General features: G+C 41.0%; 1 protein-coding gene across 1 annotated transcript in view; it reads right to left on the bottom strand.

The window, feature by feature from the left end:
* The window catches only part of CUBN (cubilin), a 145,288-nt gene that overhangs the window by 90,041 nt on the left and 38,358 nt on the right, over positions 1-16,889 (bottom strand). Inside the window, exons 25-29 of the mRNA XM_064704204.1 lie at positions 16,209-16,395; positions 12,486-12,646; positions 11,777-11,958; positions 10,952-11,108; positions 8,322-8,509 (exon numbers count right to left, since the gene is read on the bottom strand). Coding sequence (XP_064560274.1) covers positions 8,322-8,509; positions 10,952-11,108; positions 11,777-11,958; positions 12,486-12,646; positions 16,209-16,395 — 875 coding nt within the window. The remainder of the gene's footprint in view (positions 1-8,321; positions 8,510-10,951; positions 11,109-11,776; positions 11,959-12,485; positions 12,647-16,208; positions 16,396-16,889) is intronic.

Raw genomic sequence — 16,889 nt, 5'->3', positions numbered from 1 at the left:
ACTGGCAAAGCTGATATGGGACTGTTTGGATCTAAACACCAGAGGCAGTGATTACAGGTTTCTGAATAGCTCTTCCTGAAAGGAAATGAAAGAAAAAGAAATTCTGGAAAGGAAATTTTGATGGCATTGCCACAAATATACTACCAGAAAACAAAAAGCAAAAAACAAATAAAATCCTCATCCAAGTAAGATAATGCACTCTAGAGAGATCACCATTAATGGTTAAAACAAGAAATAACAAAACCAAAAATAATTAATTTCCAAGCAACACATTTCCTTCCAGTAGGGTAAAGTGCAAACTTAAGAACCTGCAGGTCTGTCAGCCAGAGGAAAATCCAAACAAATTAAAACTCCAGGATGTGGCCCAGTGTGCTAGCTGAGCACCACAATGACATTGTTTCACAGAAACAAAGGCAGCTTAAGACTTTGAGTGACTGACTGCATGGAGCCTTGACACTTCTGCACAAACAGGAGAACAAAATAAGATTATGTTTATGTTTGGATGATGATAAGAGTTTGCAACTGCCATAGAAATAGGCCCTCCTAAAGAACTCGTTCTAACTAATACTTCATTATGATTATTTAATATGATTATTTAAATATGTTTATGCCCTATGAAAGTTCTTGCTCTGACCACCATATGCACCTTTCTTGTCTCCACACCATAACATACTTTCACTAATGAACCATTTTATTCTACAGTACAATGGAATTTGACATCAGGTATCACTTAGACATAGAGGCATACTAGTTAATCTTGCTGGGATTTATCTAACATATGGAAATAAATAAATATCTATTTTTTTAATAGTAAGATTTTTATCTGAGTCTATGTTTTGTCTTGTAACCTGAGCCTAAAATAATCAGAGCCTTCTTAAAATTATGAGCAATGTTGAAGTCCACATTAGACTGGAGTGATGTTTTAAAAAATAGTTTTAATCTATTGCATTAGCACTTACTTCGTTCTCAAAGAAAACAAAGATTTTTAACTACAGTCATATCTGCTCATTCCTGTATTTCTAGGGAAGGTCTATTTCTTGAAATTTTATGAAACCAGTATTTTTTTAGTGATTAATGAATTATAAGAATGTAAGAAATGCAGGGTGTATCTTTGGATTAAATTTTAAAATTGTTTTAGATACAGGAGTAGGAAATAACTGCTCCTGAAGAAAGGAATGCCTAGGAGACATCCACCTAGCCAGTGCATCCCAAAATCTGCACTCAAAACCTCATTTGTTCAGCATAGCATCCTAAATCTCCAAAGCTCTGTCGGGAAGGCACCTCCTCCCAGTCAGCATGCTGTGGTGGACAGAATCCAGATGGGTCCCTCAAGTGTCTCTGCAGCTTTTGCTGACCAAGGACTGCCTGGGGATCCACGCCTTTGTGGCAGTGGGATCACATTCCTGGTGGTGAGGCTGCTGCTATTTTGGTGGAGTGACTGCTGTCCTCAAAGCTGAAATTGAGGCAGCTCCTCTGCAGCAAGAATCCACACATGGTGGAGGGAACAGGGCCGCTTTGGAGCTTGGCACAACAATATTTCCAAAGCTGCTCTTCAGCAGAAATCTGTGTGAAAAGCTGCCTGCAAAGGGAGGGGCTGTGCCCAAGGGGTGGGAATGTGCCTGCTCTGAAAAGCACAGGGTGGCCTGAGCAGTTTGCAGCTGCTGACCTGTGCCAGGGCTGTGCTGCTCCTCCTGGGCTTTGCCAGCCCAGATGAACTGAACTGCAAGGGGAAGGAGCATCACACTGACACCATAAAGGGCCAGAGAGGGCAGGAAAGGCTCTGGGAATCCCCCCTTATTTGAGAAAGTTTGCATCATGCAGATCTATGGACACCACAGAGAGTTGCAGCTTGGTGTCAGCAAATGGAGACAGAAAAAAAGGAAATATTCCTGCCTCTGGGTTCCAGGCTGGCTTATGGGAAGAGTGCAGGGGGTGCACATGACCTTCCACAAATTCAGTGTGTTTTTTTCTGAGCTGTCTGGGGTCTTCCCTTTGATGAGGGGAATCTTTGGCTGATTTAAATGGAGTTTCCCAGCCACAAAGTAACTTTTTAATGCAATGTCTGTGCTGAGTGTGATAAGCAGACAGACTCACAGCCAGGCTTTCCAGCAAAATCTAGAATACAGAAGAACAAAGGAAACAAGAATCCAGCTGCAACTAGATGAGTCCCAAATATTCTGTCTCCAACAAGGGGTGTGCACACCATCATCATGTGGCGGTGTTTCACAGGCATTTCATTGCAGCATGCCTTTTTTCTGAAGAAACAGTCTAAGTCACATTGCTGTGAGCTGGCAGGGTGTGGAAAAGGCCAAGTCCATGAAGGTCTGACTCATTTTGAGAGTCCAAAAGAGGAGTCTGTACTGGCTTCACTTGTGCTTCTCATTATCTGAGGTTTCTGTAGGCACCAGTAGCCCTGGCATCACTACAGATTGAGCTGTTGTGAGGGGTTGGGGGTTTTGTGTTCATTTGTAATTTTGCTTCTATGTAACCTTTCAAACAGCAGAGCCAAAGTGTACTTTGATTCTGGCAATGCAGGCAATTAGAAAAATAAAATATCAGAGTGCTGAGGTGGTCCTGTTTAGGGTGGACAGCTTTTTGGCCTGACACTCTCCTTTTAAATATCCACATCTTTCACTAAAAATCAGTGCATGGGCTAAGATTTCATTGTATACCAATGGTATATGAAGCCTGGCACAGAAACCTGAGAATTGTCACTTTAATCCTTACAGTCTTACACTGAGAGATTTCTTTTGGAGGCCCATAACCCCCTGAAGGAATTCAGGGATGTGCTGTTGTGCTGCCAGCTTGCATGATAATATGTTAATGGATAGCACTGCAGCATGGCCAGCAGGCTGTGGTTTGATGTCTGCGTGCAGGACCTGGTGGATTTATTTCATACATCATCTGCTTCTCCAGGGAGATCTACTACCAGTGACATTTTGTAAATCAATGCATGGCCATAAGAGCCATTCCCTGTGCTTGAAGAATTCCTGTAGCACTTTAGAAAGACACACTCATAAATAAAATGCAATAATGGTAATCTCCTAATATAGTTAAGGCATATTTACTAATTGTAAGAGGGAGTAAAACTAGGAACAGGGTAAGATACTTTAATGTTAGCTAATAAAAAAAGAGGATGACCAGATGAGTGTGAGCCGCAATTATCTAATGCAGTATTCCCAGATGGAGAAAAAGGATATTATGGTACATCCCTGGAATGCTACTGTGGTTTAAAAAAGGAGGGAAAAAAAAGACATATCCTGCTACCACCAGAAGGAAATGAAACAGCTCTCAGGAGCAGATGCCATATTAATTACTGTATTCATTCAATAATATCCCTCCTATAATCGTGCAATGGTATTTTAACCACTTTGAGCCCAGTTGCTGAAAGAGTCTGGGCTGCTCAAGCACACTGACAGTAAGTAAGCAAGCAAGGCAGTGCTCTGGTCCTAAGTGAGCTCTGTCCTGGCTTGCAGCAGAAGAAAGACATTTGTTGTTATCAGGCAGTTGTTTGCCCTCATAGGATGTTCTTTTGCATTAACCCAATGATAATTCCAACACTGACAGTAGATGCACAGACCAAAGGGGTGAAACTTGCACTGAGAGCTCTGAAATTTGTCTTGCTGCCTGACACAATTTTGCTATCTGTTTGTCAGGCTGCTGGCATCTTGCAAAAGGCTGGGCAAGCTCTGCCCTTGTCCTGGTTCTGGCCAGGACAGGACAGGGTTAATTTTTTGCAGGAGGTGGGAGGGGGCATGGCCAGGACACAGGGATTTTTCTGTACCATCATTTCATTGCCAGGGACAGGGCCAGGAAGAAGGAGCTCCCTCTGGCCCAGAAAATCTGGCAGAGGGAACTGTCTGGGATTGTCTGTTACAGTTTGGGTCTTTTTTGCCTGTATGAATAATTTCTTTTCTTATACCCTCTGTCATTAGTCTTGTTGCTGATACTGGTAATTTTCTTATGTCAACCTTGATCTTTGCCTTTTGTGCCTTTGGTTGGAGGGGGAGAGGGGAGCAGAGCATGATTTTTGTGGGAGTACTACATTGGAGAATATCATTCCTAATCCATGACATCCCTGTGATTAATAAAAGCAGATGCTAAACAGACTGGACATCAAGGGACAGTTGTACTTTCTCAGTAGAAGAACATAGAGGGACATCGTCACTTAAAGACAGAATGATCAGTGGTTTTCAAATATTATTTTTCTTGTATAAGGAAGGAGTATATGTCAGTTCTACAGCAGTATTCTGATCTTCAGGGCAAAATCATTATATTATTCCTACTTTGCCTTCTCAGAGATTATGTTCTGCCATACCAAATAAGAAGGTAATTCATCATTAATGATGGGGAGGTAAATATATGCTTGTTCAGCTAATAATCTGATGAATGTAGAGGAAAGAATGACATTTCTATGTCATTGCCTGCAATATCTCACTAGTTACAACCCCATGACTTCTCTAGAAAGACTAATGTCAAGTTATTTAGCCAAGGCACAGCAAGCAATATAAGTTAAAGACCATCCAATCTAATTACAGCTAGTGTAGCATCACCAGTAAACATTCTGCTATTTGATATGTCTTGTATCTTATTATTGTCACTTCTGTACATGTCTTTATCAGAAGCAATTAATCTCATATTCTTGCAACTTCACTGCAAAACTCCTTCCAAAATGTCGCACATCCTATGAGCATCACTAGTGATGAGCCAACATCCTCTGACAGGACATGAAACACTGCACAGTGCTCATTTGCTGGCTAAGTGCTCATATGAGATTCATGCTAGACACTGATATAATAAAAACGGCAGTTTTGCTTCCCTCCCGCATTGCCCCTTCTCAGTTTCTGGCACCTACACACAGAGGCAGAGAATTGCCCCAAAGTCAGAAGAACAGAGTTTTTCCCTTCCTACTTGGCACAGGTATAAATAGCTGCATATGCTAAAGTGGTGGAGATACAGGTCCTGCCCAGACCAGACCAAGATGGAGTCACCCAATGCTCCCTGCAGAAAGAGAATGCTGCTCACCATGGATAACACCTGTGGAATGGTGACCCAGCTGACAGGAAGCCTCCCATGATCAAAGGAGAAAAGGAAGTAGGTAACACAATGCACAGCTGACTTCTCATTGTACAGATGTGACTCAATTTCAGTCTGGAAGAACTGTACTTGTACTTATACTCACTGGCCAGCTGACTATATTCTTCCTGCCCCTAATGTGAAACAGTCATTTGCTCTATGGCAGGATAGTATCTTTGGTAACTGAAAATCACTAGGAATACCCATGTGTAGAAATTTTTTGGTTTTGACATTACACATATAACTTCTGACTCACATGTGGACTAAGCCAGGGAGCAAATAGCAAATTAACTGTGTATATCTGACTGAATTAGTCATGAGGCAAAATGCTCTTTTTATGTGGGCTTGGGTCAGAATGTCAGCCATAATTAAACACAAAGCTAAAGAACAGGCCCTATAAAGACGGGAACCAAAAGCATTTTGTTCAGCAAGCAAGGTTCAGCAGTACTCAGGAAAACAGCTTGCTCAGTCTAGCTGTCCCCACCCCACTAAGCACCATGATTTTCCCCTTCAGATTTCAGTGAGATTTCAAAAAAAAATTAGAGCTTTAGTTTGGGACTATAAAAATATGTCCACATGTCCATAAATCTGTTTCTCACATTAACTTTTAAAAACTGCTTTACTACTTCTGGGGGTTTTTTGCAACTGCCATTTCTTGACTGTAGTTTGCTAAGGCAGGTCAAGTTTGTGCCATAACATCTCTGCAACATTTAGTCTTGTCCTTGCATCATATACCACTTTTCCTTACTCCTTCTGCCACTGCAGCTGTAATCATCAGCAAATCCACCCTAAGAGCCAACTTTTGTCCTTCCTGTCCCCAGCCTCCCAGCAAGCAGGAGGAGATATTGTCACCAAGCCTGCCATCTGCCATGGAGCAGCATGCTGCTGCTGTCAGAGCTGCCACAGAGCTAAGAAGACAAAGAGAGTGTTGCTGTCTGCTCAGGTAAGTGCCTGAGGTGGGAGAGCTGCTGCCAAAAACCCAAAACAGGATGGGGGAAGGGGCCCTTAAAAGCTTCCAGGGAAAGGAGCACTCGATCAGCGCCAGTGGCCACTCTGGTTCATGAGCACAGCTACATGGAAAGTGTCTGAGCAGCAGGTTCCCATTTCCTCCAAGGAAATTGTGAGGGACTCTGGTGTATCATCCCTGCATCACCTACTTAGACTACAGTGAACAGGTTTATGTCTCTGTTATACTCAGCAACAGCATCAGATCTTTCCCCTCTTAGACCTCAGTGAAACAAAGGAATCTCAAAACTGGTATGTGGCAGAAAAGTAATTTCTTTTAGCTGAATGGCTATGAGGTTTCTTTTCATTATCCTTTTTTTTTCCTATTTGCAGCAGTGTCAGACTCCATATGGATTTCAAACAGAAAAGTCCCAAATATCTGCAGCCTGGTCCAAAAGTGAACTGCATGCTTGTTGCAGATGATTCCCCCTTTCCCCTACACCACAGCACATTCCCAGCCTAGCCAATTCCTCCCCTTTTGCAAGAGGCAGGGTGGGAGCAAACACTATTCAATTCCCTGGCTGGTTCAACCTCCTTCTCTTTTTACACTATGGCACATATTTGTGCAGCATGCAACAACCAAATGAGGACATCTTTTCCAAGGGGTATTTCCTAATGGCATTTGGAGAAAGATTTGTCAGTAACGTTACATGAATTGAGAATAAAAGCCTCCTTAACACACTTCCATGACTTTATTTTCCCCTTGTTTTCTCTTTTTTATACCTCTTTCAGCCTGTATTTTCTTTGACTGAAAGCACTGAAAAATTGTTAAGCAAAGAGTGCTTCTGTCTCCTCATTCTCTCCAATATGTTTATTTCTGTTCTTTTAAGTGCCTTGGATCAGATCCTTGCCCCTGGCACTATTCCTCCACCCTTGACTTTTGTCTACAATAGTGAATCTGGCAAGTTTCTTGCTCCTCACAGGCTGGCTACTGTGTGCAGGGCTCCTGCTTTCCATGGGTCAGGGCTTTAGGCATCTTGAGACTAGCACTGGCCTCTCCGCTTGGCTCCAATGTTTCTTTTTCAGCCTCCTCACAAAAACAAACCAGGGCTTAGTAGTTAGTTCTCAATACAGTGCTCCCTTGTTTATTTTCTTCACATGTCTATTCTTTCTTTCCATTCCTGGCCACAAACAGGGGAAAGCTGGAAGAACATCACTTTTGTCAATTTACTATTCAATTTACTATATCAATTTTGAGCTGTGAAAGTTGCCATAGTAACAAGGTAGAGGGAGTGAGGGACCACATCTACGAGGACCAGATTAGGCCATCAACCAGTCTGTTGCTGAACCTTCTGCAATACCTGGGTGTAAATATCCCCAGAAATACAGGTACTATTCCATGGTCCTCTCCCTGACTGTAAGCAATCTTCTCTAAGATTTCTCTAAATTTCAGTTCCTCTTGTGCAAAACCCTAAGTAGAGCACAGGGGCTGCATGCTGGCATCCTGTACAAGGGTGAGATCTGAAGGATGAATTAGTCCAGCAAAACAGCAAAATTGTAGGCAGGAGATTATAATCCACAGCATAGAGTGATCATGTCTACCCTTTATATCTACAGTACTAAGTACAAAGTTTAGAGGAAGTAACTTTTCAGTTTTCCTAGAAAATCTTGAGAAAACTTTTTTTTTGGAATTTTTTTGGAGGAAATTAAAATAAAGGGTACTTGGTTTCAGCTTGACTCTGTGGTTTCATTTGCCTAAAAATATTACATTTTGTTTGTGGGTGCATTCATTTTCTTTTAGTCCCTTTAAAGATGCAGATGAATTATGTAAAGTATAAACAAGAGACACGGGAACTCTTCCTTTAAAAATGTAGACATTTATCAGTTTTTGAATATTCCTCATTCCTTCTCAGATAACAACAAAAGGAAAATAATTGAGCTCACTGCCTTTTTGCTACCCATTTGCTAATCTCAGGATTCCCCCCTCTTTGCATGAAGCTGGAATCACAACATCTCCCTTTGCCCCTAAAAGCCAGTGCATCCAGCCTAAGGTGGAAGTCAGAGTGCAGCAGCCCAGGCACCTGCAGAGTGATTCTCCTCTCAGAGGCTCACACCTGCCTTGAGCAGCAATGCTCCCTCCCTACTGATCACTGAGGAAACAGGGTTAAATCATTTAACACTTGAGCTTTAATGGTTAAATTTAGATAAGATAAATTTCCCCTTGCTCTTTTTCATTCTTATTATTTTTTCTTTTTTGTTAAAGACTTGATTTTTCTTGTTTCTAGAATTTGGGCACATACCTTCACAAAGTCACGATTACAGTCAGATCCATCTTCTACATCAAAGGCTGTGAAGCTGTAGTTGAGAGTGTTCCCCTTGGTGGCTTGGACAGTCCAGCTGCAGTGCTCATTTAAGGGGTAATTATTTGGATAATTTAAGCTTTCCAATATGCCATGGCTACGATTAACAGTCAGCACTTCATGGCAAACTGTAAAAAAAAAGTGATTATAAATCATTTTTGTTCAGTGTTATTAATCCAGTATCTCAAAAGTTACTATGATAGCATTACAAAGTGAGAAATATTTTCTTCAGATTAGAGAAGCCATGCAGAAAGAGAATGGTGACCTCTTGAAGAACATATTCTGTATGTTTCAACCAAAACTCCAGCTATTCAAACTTGCATCTATCAGCTCTATTATGACCTTCTTTTCTGACACTTGCATACCCATCAGTATATATTTTTGAACATACATATTTTTGGGCAGTCTTCTTTAAGTCTAAATACATGGGTATTCATGAAACAATTTTTTTTAAACTAATTGTAGAAATGTACCCTGTCATTTGAAACAATTTGGGGAGGTGCTCAACAAATATTGACAAATAGATAAAAGTGATTTATTTCTGCTAATTAGGAAAAATTATGATCACTGGCTAAAACAACTAATGGAAAGTACACTCCTATTATTGGGCTTTCTAGCCCCAGGAAGAGAATGTGATAATGAAATTTTTTAAAAAGGAGCCATAATTTTCCTTGTGAGACATTCAGTAGCATCCTAGCATAAGAACTGGACACTCAGCTGGAATAATAAGAGCTTTCCTTGAAGTGCAGAGAAAATAAAAATAAACTGAACTAGATAAAGAACAAAATTACAATTATGGCATTAGGTCAGTGAGTCTCATTTTCCTGTATCCACCTTTCCCTAATGACAAAAATATTAGTGTGGGCAATCCCTTGTCTGGAGAGAGCAAACAGTGTGTACTGGGAGCAGAGCAGAGTAATTAATGCCCAGGGAAGTGGGCAGGAGGCAGGAGCAGACCAGGCTGGTCGGTTTGTGCAGCAAATCTGCAGAGTTTGAACAGCAGAAATAGCTGAGATTCACTTGCATGACTGCTCCATTGTCTGTTACCACAGGCAGTACACCCACCTCCTGCACATTTTTTCTATTCTAGCCAAAGGATTTCAAGGTCTGCGTTTTCAGTATTTCAAAATGCTTGGGATACAGCTGCAGGTCAGGGTCAGGTGGAGTGGAGTTTGCCTGCAAAGCTACTCTGAAGCATTTGACTTTTTGAAAGGCAGGACAAAGAGCACAAAATGGGCTTTGAAGAATGCAAGACAGGTAAAATCTGCTACCCCCTGCCAAAGGGATTTTATTGGAAATATATCAGGCACAGAGGTGCCTTTGAATGGTAACTTGATACCATGTTTTCCTTTGCAACATTTTCCAATTAATCATTACATTTCTTTCATGTACCTGTAAATGTATCTGGTGTCTAAGCATCCTTATTTTACAACATACTGCCTACATAATTTTAGCTTTTGGGCAAGCCATTAAAAGCTTTCTCTGATGCATCTTCAGGAATTAAATATGAATGTAAATCACATTATCTGATAGCTCAGGTTCTACATCTGAGTGCTTTGAAAGTGCTCTTTCTGTTTAATTAATGAAAGGCAGGGGAAACCTTTGCTAATATATCCTCTTGACATTGCAGACTGAAAAGTACATGGTAGTGATATCTGTAAGGAATGAGGGAGCCAAGACTTCCTCCCTCTCCTAATTAGTGCATGTGTCATGTGTGGATGAACAGCTCTGGTTTATTGTCCAACCCCAGGACAACTTCACATCTATAAACCTGCTACAATCCTTGTCACTTGGGCATATTTAGAGGACACAAATATGCTTGCAAATCACTTTGTATGTTATGAAATGACGTAATTTCCAACGTGCATTTAACTGTTAAAAAATATAAAGTGTATAATGAGAAAAGTAAACACCAGGATTCAGATTACGACTGGGAATAAAATAACTTTGTCATATGTCTTCTTGTATTTTTCTCCAAATGCTATTATTCTGATATTTCTGGGATAGTACTATTTTACAAAAACATGTTTGCAAGAAAAGCATTACCCTTACCACAAGATATTAAAAATTAAGCTTTTTAAAATGTTCCTGATAGGCTAAATTATCCCAAGCACCCACAATGAGGCAGTCTGGCTGACAGAAACTCAATTATCCTTTGTCATCCTTCCTCAAAAGCAGCTCTAAGATCAGATAATCTTGCTGTATCTGCCTTCTCTTTTAAAAATTCAGGAGCCTGAAGGAGCAGAAGAGCAAGAACTGACAAATCTACCCTATTATGGACTTACAGCATTTGTTATTCTGAGTAAATCTGGAGTGGCATATGCCACTGGTGCAGGTAACAGAAATAAAGCCACCTTACTAGCTTTCTCCTGAGGAGGAGATAATCTCCTTCACAGGTAGATGGGCAGATAATTTTTAGGTCTTTATGTTCTGTAACTGTACCAGAACAGAAAATCTGGGTCATTGGTATGCTCTATAGATTTTACTGTGCTGATAAATATGTAAGATCATGGGCTGCAAGCAGCTTCACAGACAACATGAGCTGTAGAAACATCTCTTCCTTCACTTACCCTGCTTGTATTTGGCTAAGAAACCTCCACCCTGCAGACTGCTGTCTGTCCTTAGTTTTATGTACACGTTGTCTCCACTGGAATGGATGGTTTGTGGTATCTGATCTCCACAAAATTTACCTAGTGGTTTAGCACTGCTGCTGTTGCCATCATATAGCTAAAAAAATCAAACCAAAAACAAAAAAGAGAAATGAAAAGATAATAAAGCTGATGACATTACAAGTCTGATTAATTTTCCCCTAACAAATGTCTGCTTAGGGACATGTTACTGGGTATACAAGAGGTTAAATTCCATTTCTGCTCGGAGGAAGCCTGGCAGGCATTTCAGAAACAAGCAAAAACAGGAAGCCAGTAACTGAATACTAGTGAGTTTTTAGGGGCTGAGTCACCAAGAGGGGAACACAGCACCCCATTTCAATTTCAATTGAAATATTCAAATAATTTATGGAACAATTCAGATATTAGATTTGGTATTAACAATATGGTTATTGACAGCATTGTGCTTTGTTCTCCATAATTTACTAAGAAGTCATGCTAAGGCCTTGGTTCAAAACACAGAAAATTTAAAAGATACAGATTCTTATTTGTATCTATCAAATTCTTTCTATCTAGACATAAATGCTTTTCTTACCAGCAGCTACACAGACACTGCTGCCTTGCCTCTCATGGCTCCGTGAGATGAAGGGAGCACAGCAACATGGAGCTTTCCTATTCTGAGTCTGGTCACTTGGGACCATTTGAAAGCCAGGGCCCTGTGTTCTTCCTGCCTTTGTACTCAGCACCCTCATCTGCCTCCTGTAGGGCAGAGTGCCCCAGGGCACCTACCGCCAGGTAATCAAAGTTGCACTTCTGGTGATGCTCCAGGTGGAACTGCTCAAACTGGATCTCAAACGGGCTCCCTTGGCTTCCTTTGAGCAGCCAGTAGCACTCTGAATTGTGGTAATATGGCATTGGGTAGTTGGGAGACATGAGGATGCCAGAAGATGTTGTGAAAGTCCCACCACAACCTGAAAATAACAGAGAAAGCAAAGCAACATTTAACAACTAGAAGAAGGGAAAATTAAACCTGGAGTGTGTGATTCTCACTGGTGACCTCCTTCACATGCCCTGAACTTCTTCAGTAATGTCTCAAAAATCTGCATCCAGCCATCAATGTTGTAAGCAGAAGACAGCCTACAGCTAATAGAAGTATTAACTATCTAACTTGAAGAGCGCTTCTGATAGAGAAGTATTAGAAATTTGAAACCTCTTCATTATAGTCTTAATTACTGCTTTTCTAAACATAAAAGAAAGTTGAAGCTACTTTATATCTAGGGAATAATATGCTCTTTTCAGTGGTAAAAAAGAAAGCCCAAGGATCAAGAAATATCTTTGTTCTTAACAACTTGCATATATGTCACTATATAATTAGCAGACAGACTTTAGAATATTGGAAGCAGAAAAATTGAAGGGGAAAAGGTGAGAAATTAATTACAAAGAAAAGATCAAAACTAAGATGTGTAAAATAATTCTGTACTTGATGCAGTCATTTTACCTGCTGAGGTACCGTCCCACTCTGCTGAAAATCCCCTTCTTGTGCCAAATATGTCACTTACAAACTTTATCCACAGCTTGTTACCGTGAGAGATTATAACAGGAGGCAGGTCTGTACCACAGAATTTTCCAAGAAGAGGAGAAGTTTCATAGCCTCCATCTCTAGAATGGTAAAGAAGAAAAACCTTTGGTCAGAGACACCATGAGAAATGCTAGCAAATCAAAAATCTTGTGATCCTTCTGGTCTGGGAAAGACTAATCCTGGCTCTTCATCTTCAACAGAAATACTGCTACCAAATACTGAGTCTTGCTGCTTGCAGTAATGAGCCCTACCAGAACCACCTCCTTGCTGGGCACATCACTCTCTCATCTCAGCAGCCTGAGTGTGTCAACACAATGGCAAGTTTGAGCAGTGTCTCAGGTAGACTATATTCTCTGTATTCTACAAGTTGACAATCATTGGGGCAACCAAAGGTAATCCTTAAATTTGAAGTAGTAATTTTCTGACTCCTCACTCTTTATCCTGACGCAAACCTAGATGAGCTGACTTGTTTTAAAAAACATGTTTATTTGCCTCCATACAAATGGGAATTAATTTCTGAGTTAATTTCATGATGTGATGCATGTTCTGAAATATTTTCTTAGTGTTCAGAATTGGTTCTAAAACCCCTTATATTCCTGTTTTTAAATTAAGTAATATTTCCAGTAACATTTTTTTCATTCTGTAATCAGGATTCACAGCTAATGTTCTGGTTTGCCTCCTGCACATGCCTTATGAGCATTAAAAAACAGGGTGACAAGCTGCTTATCAATTGCTTCCTGGCCTTTTCTTTAAGCACTTTCATATTACAATCAACCTACAGGTCAGTAGGACAATGACAGATAATTTATACCTATATATGGTGTGATCTTCCTATGATGCTTTTTAAGTGGACAGTAAGACTTTCAATTGCATATTCACAGGTTTACAGCTGCTTTTGAGAAAAATTTCTACTTAGCCTTTGCCACTGTTTTCTTGTCATCCTCCTAGCTTAAACTGCTTGCTGCTGTCTCATGTTGCTGGCAGTTGGAGAAATGTGCCAGAACAGTTGCATCTCATTACACTTGCACCTCACTTGCATCTTGGCCTCTGCAGCTGTGGTCAGATGAACAATTTTCTTAGTTGACTGAATGCAGTTTATCAGAGGACACCTCAGGACAAGAAATGAGAGTGGCACTTCACCTAAGACTTGTGTAGCTAACCTGTTTAACAGTATCAGGTTTGAAGAGGCATTCTAAAAATCCAGTTACGGCAGTGGCAATGTGCTGAGTTGCACTTAGAATGTTCTGCCCATATCTTAGAACCTGTTTAATGCTGCTGAACTCTTCACAGTGAAAAATAAGTTGGATTTATACTATAAATAAATGTTTTCAGTTCCTAAGGTGAAAAAGTGAAAACAAAAGATCACTTTTGGGTCATCAAATTAAAGTGTTAATTGTTAAAATAAAGTTAGATTGCATTTAATCTCAGATTGTTTTTCTAAAAAGAAAAAAAGTGAAATGCTTTTCTTAGAAAATATTGAGAAAGCTTTTCAGGTTTTCATAACTTTCTCTGGTTGGTATGCACAGCTGAAAAAACCTAGCTAATTCAGGTGGAATTCAGAATCTCAATACTTCAACTTCAGCAAGCAGATTTTTGTTTGGTTTTCAAAAGAGAATACTATTTACCAAGGAACAACCCATACAGAATATCTGGTATAACGTTCAGGATAGGCTTTATCATGATGCTCAGTGAGGTAATGGAAACTCTTAGCATGCTCAGACTGAAAAAACACACTGCATTCCTCAGATATGGTTCACCAGAGAGCTGGCTCACAAGGACAGGAATGGGTGCACCAACACTGCAAATTGCAAATCCATCTGCAGCCACAAAGCAGAAAGGATATGCACTTGGTGCTGCTGAACTGTGAGCAGGCAACCTTCCTGCAAATATTCCTTTCTTCTACTTGTCCCTATCCTGCAAAATTTCCTAGAAATCACTAGGTTAGTATCCTAAGTTTAATGGTGATGCTGTATAGAAAAATATAGCAGATTATTTATATGCTCTTCTTGTTACCTCCTAGAGTAGCCACTATATAAAGACTATAAACATAAAACAGAACATAGGACATAGAATAGTTTGGGTTGGAAGGGGCATTAAGGGCCATCTATGCCACCCAACTCTGAAAGGAACAGGGACATCTTCAAATAGATGAGGTTGCTCAGAGCCTCATCCAGCCTGACCTTGAACATTTCCAAGGATAGAGCATTAGCTACTTCTGTGGGCAACCTGTTCCAGTGCCTTACTACCCTCACTGTAAAAAGTTTCTTCTGAATAATCCAAACTCTCTCAGCTTGTCATCGTATGCGAGTGCTCCAGCCTCTGGTTGTCCTCATGGTCCTCCTCTGAGCTTGCTCCAAGGTCCATGTCCGTATGCTGGTGGCCCCAGAGCTGGATGCAGCATTCCAGGTGGGGTTTCTCTCACCAGGGCAGAGCAGAGGGGCAGAATCACCTCCCTTGGCTTGCTGCCCATGCTGCTTTTGATGCAGCCTAGGATACAGTTGGCTTTCTGGGCTGCAAGGACACATTGCCAGATCCTTTCTGATTTTTCATCCACCTGAAACCCCAAGTACTTCTCCCCTGGGCTGCTTTTGATCTGTTCACTCCCCAGCCTGTATTGATACAGAGACCTGCTCCAAACCAGGAGCAGGACCTTGTACTTGGCCTTGTTGAAGCTCATGAGGGTCACATGGGCCAACTGGTCAAGCTTATCTAGGTCCCTCTGGATGGCATAATGTCCTTCAGGTGTGTCAGCTGCACCACTCAGCTTGATGTCACCTGCAAACTTGCTGAGGGTGCACTTGACCCCACTGTCTATGTCATTAATGAAGATATTAAATAACTCTGATTCCATAATAGACCTCTGAGGGATCACTTATCAGAGATCTCATATGCACACCAAGCCATTGACCACTACCCTCTGGATGTGACAATCCAATCAACTTCTCATCTTCCAAACCATCCACCCATCCAATCTATCTCTCTCCAATTTAGTGAGAAGAATGTTGCGGGAGACTGTCAAAAACTTTACAGAAATCTGCAGAGATTACATCTGTAGCTGCTCATTCATCCACTGATGCAGTCATTCCATCACAGAAGGCCACTGGGTTGGTCAAGAATACCCTTGATGAAATCATGCTGGCACCTCCTTGTCTTCCATGTGCCTTAGCAGAGCTTCTAGGAGGATCTGTTCCATTATATTCCCAGGCACAGAGGTGAGGCAGACAGGTCAATAGTACCCAGCGTCCTCTTTTCTACCCTTTTTAAGAAATGGTACAATGGTTTCTCCTTTTCTAGTCACCTGGAACTTCACCTAACTGCCACAACTTCTCAAATATGGAAAATGTGTCACAAAACAGACAATAAAACTCCTTGTTTCTGCACTAAGGAAAACAACCCAAGTGCACTGCATGAGAACATAGTCCACACACTCCACTTGCTCTCAGAACTGGAATTTATCAAGTGGGAAAGCTGACAACAGAGCAGGATGAGAGCAGGAAAAGTCGCCTTTAAAGCTTTCTGCTAAGTCCTTTTCCCACATTGACAGCAGGGTGTACAGTTAAGAATAAAGATTCCGAACATGTTTAAGTGGGCTTGGACAGCACACAAACCGGTACTCAGGACAGGATAAATAACAAGCCTTGCCTGATTTCTACATAGTCCTCAGTGCAGCGCCTGTTGCCCTCGAGGGAGAAGTCGGTGAAGGTGAGCGCGATGCGCCTGTTGAGCCCCACCGCGATGGTGTAGGTGCACTCCGTGCGCACCGGGTAATCGCTGGGGTAGTTGGGAGATGTCAGCACACCAGTGTCAGCTGTGTAGTTGTGAGAGCAGACTTTAAAAAGAAAAGAAACAAAGATGAATTAATGTCATATGTCTGCTAAATTAACAGGAAATTTCTATTTTCAACAGGCAGAGGAGCAAACATCCTGTGTTCCTGTGCATTATAACTCTTCCTGGACACATCTCACTGCTGAATGTCCACAGTATAAACTAAAACCAGGATCCAGCTGTTTCAGGGGATTTCTTACATTTCAGTTGATTTGTTCAGTTTTTACCAGAACACTGTGTCTGTAATAAATAGGCAACATAAAGCAGTGTCACCTGCCCAGATGGCTTTGTCCTAAATCCCAGGTAAGCAGAGAATGGAAACTGAAAGGGATGTCTTGCTGAAAATGAAAGGTAGGATTCCTGAATTTCTGAAAAGCAGTGGTGATGGAAAATAAATACAGTTTCTAGCTATGAGGAGAAGCTATAGTGTTTTCAAGCATTCCCCATGGTCAAAACTATTTGAGGGGATTTTATATGTAAATTTCTTTTCCCATTTTC

Source organism: Zonotrichia leucophrys, chromosome 2 (genome assembly GCF_028769735.1).
Source record: "Zonotrichia leucophrys gambelii isolate GWCS_2022_RI chromosome 2, RI_Zleu_2.0, whole genome shotgun sequence".
In the NCBI taxonomy this organism is placed as follows: Eukaryota; Metazoa; Chordata; class Aves; order Passeriformes; family Passerellidae; genus Zonotrichia; species Zonotrichia leucophrys.
The sequence above is the reverse complement of the archived record's forward strand: the minus strand, read 5'-3'. Positions and strand labels throughout refer to the sequence as shown.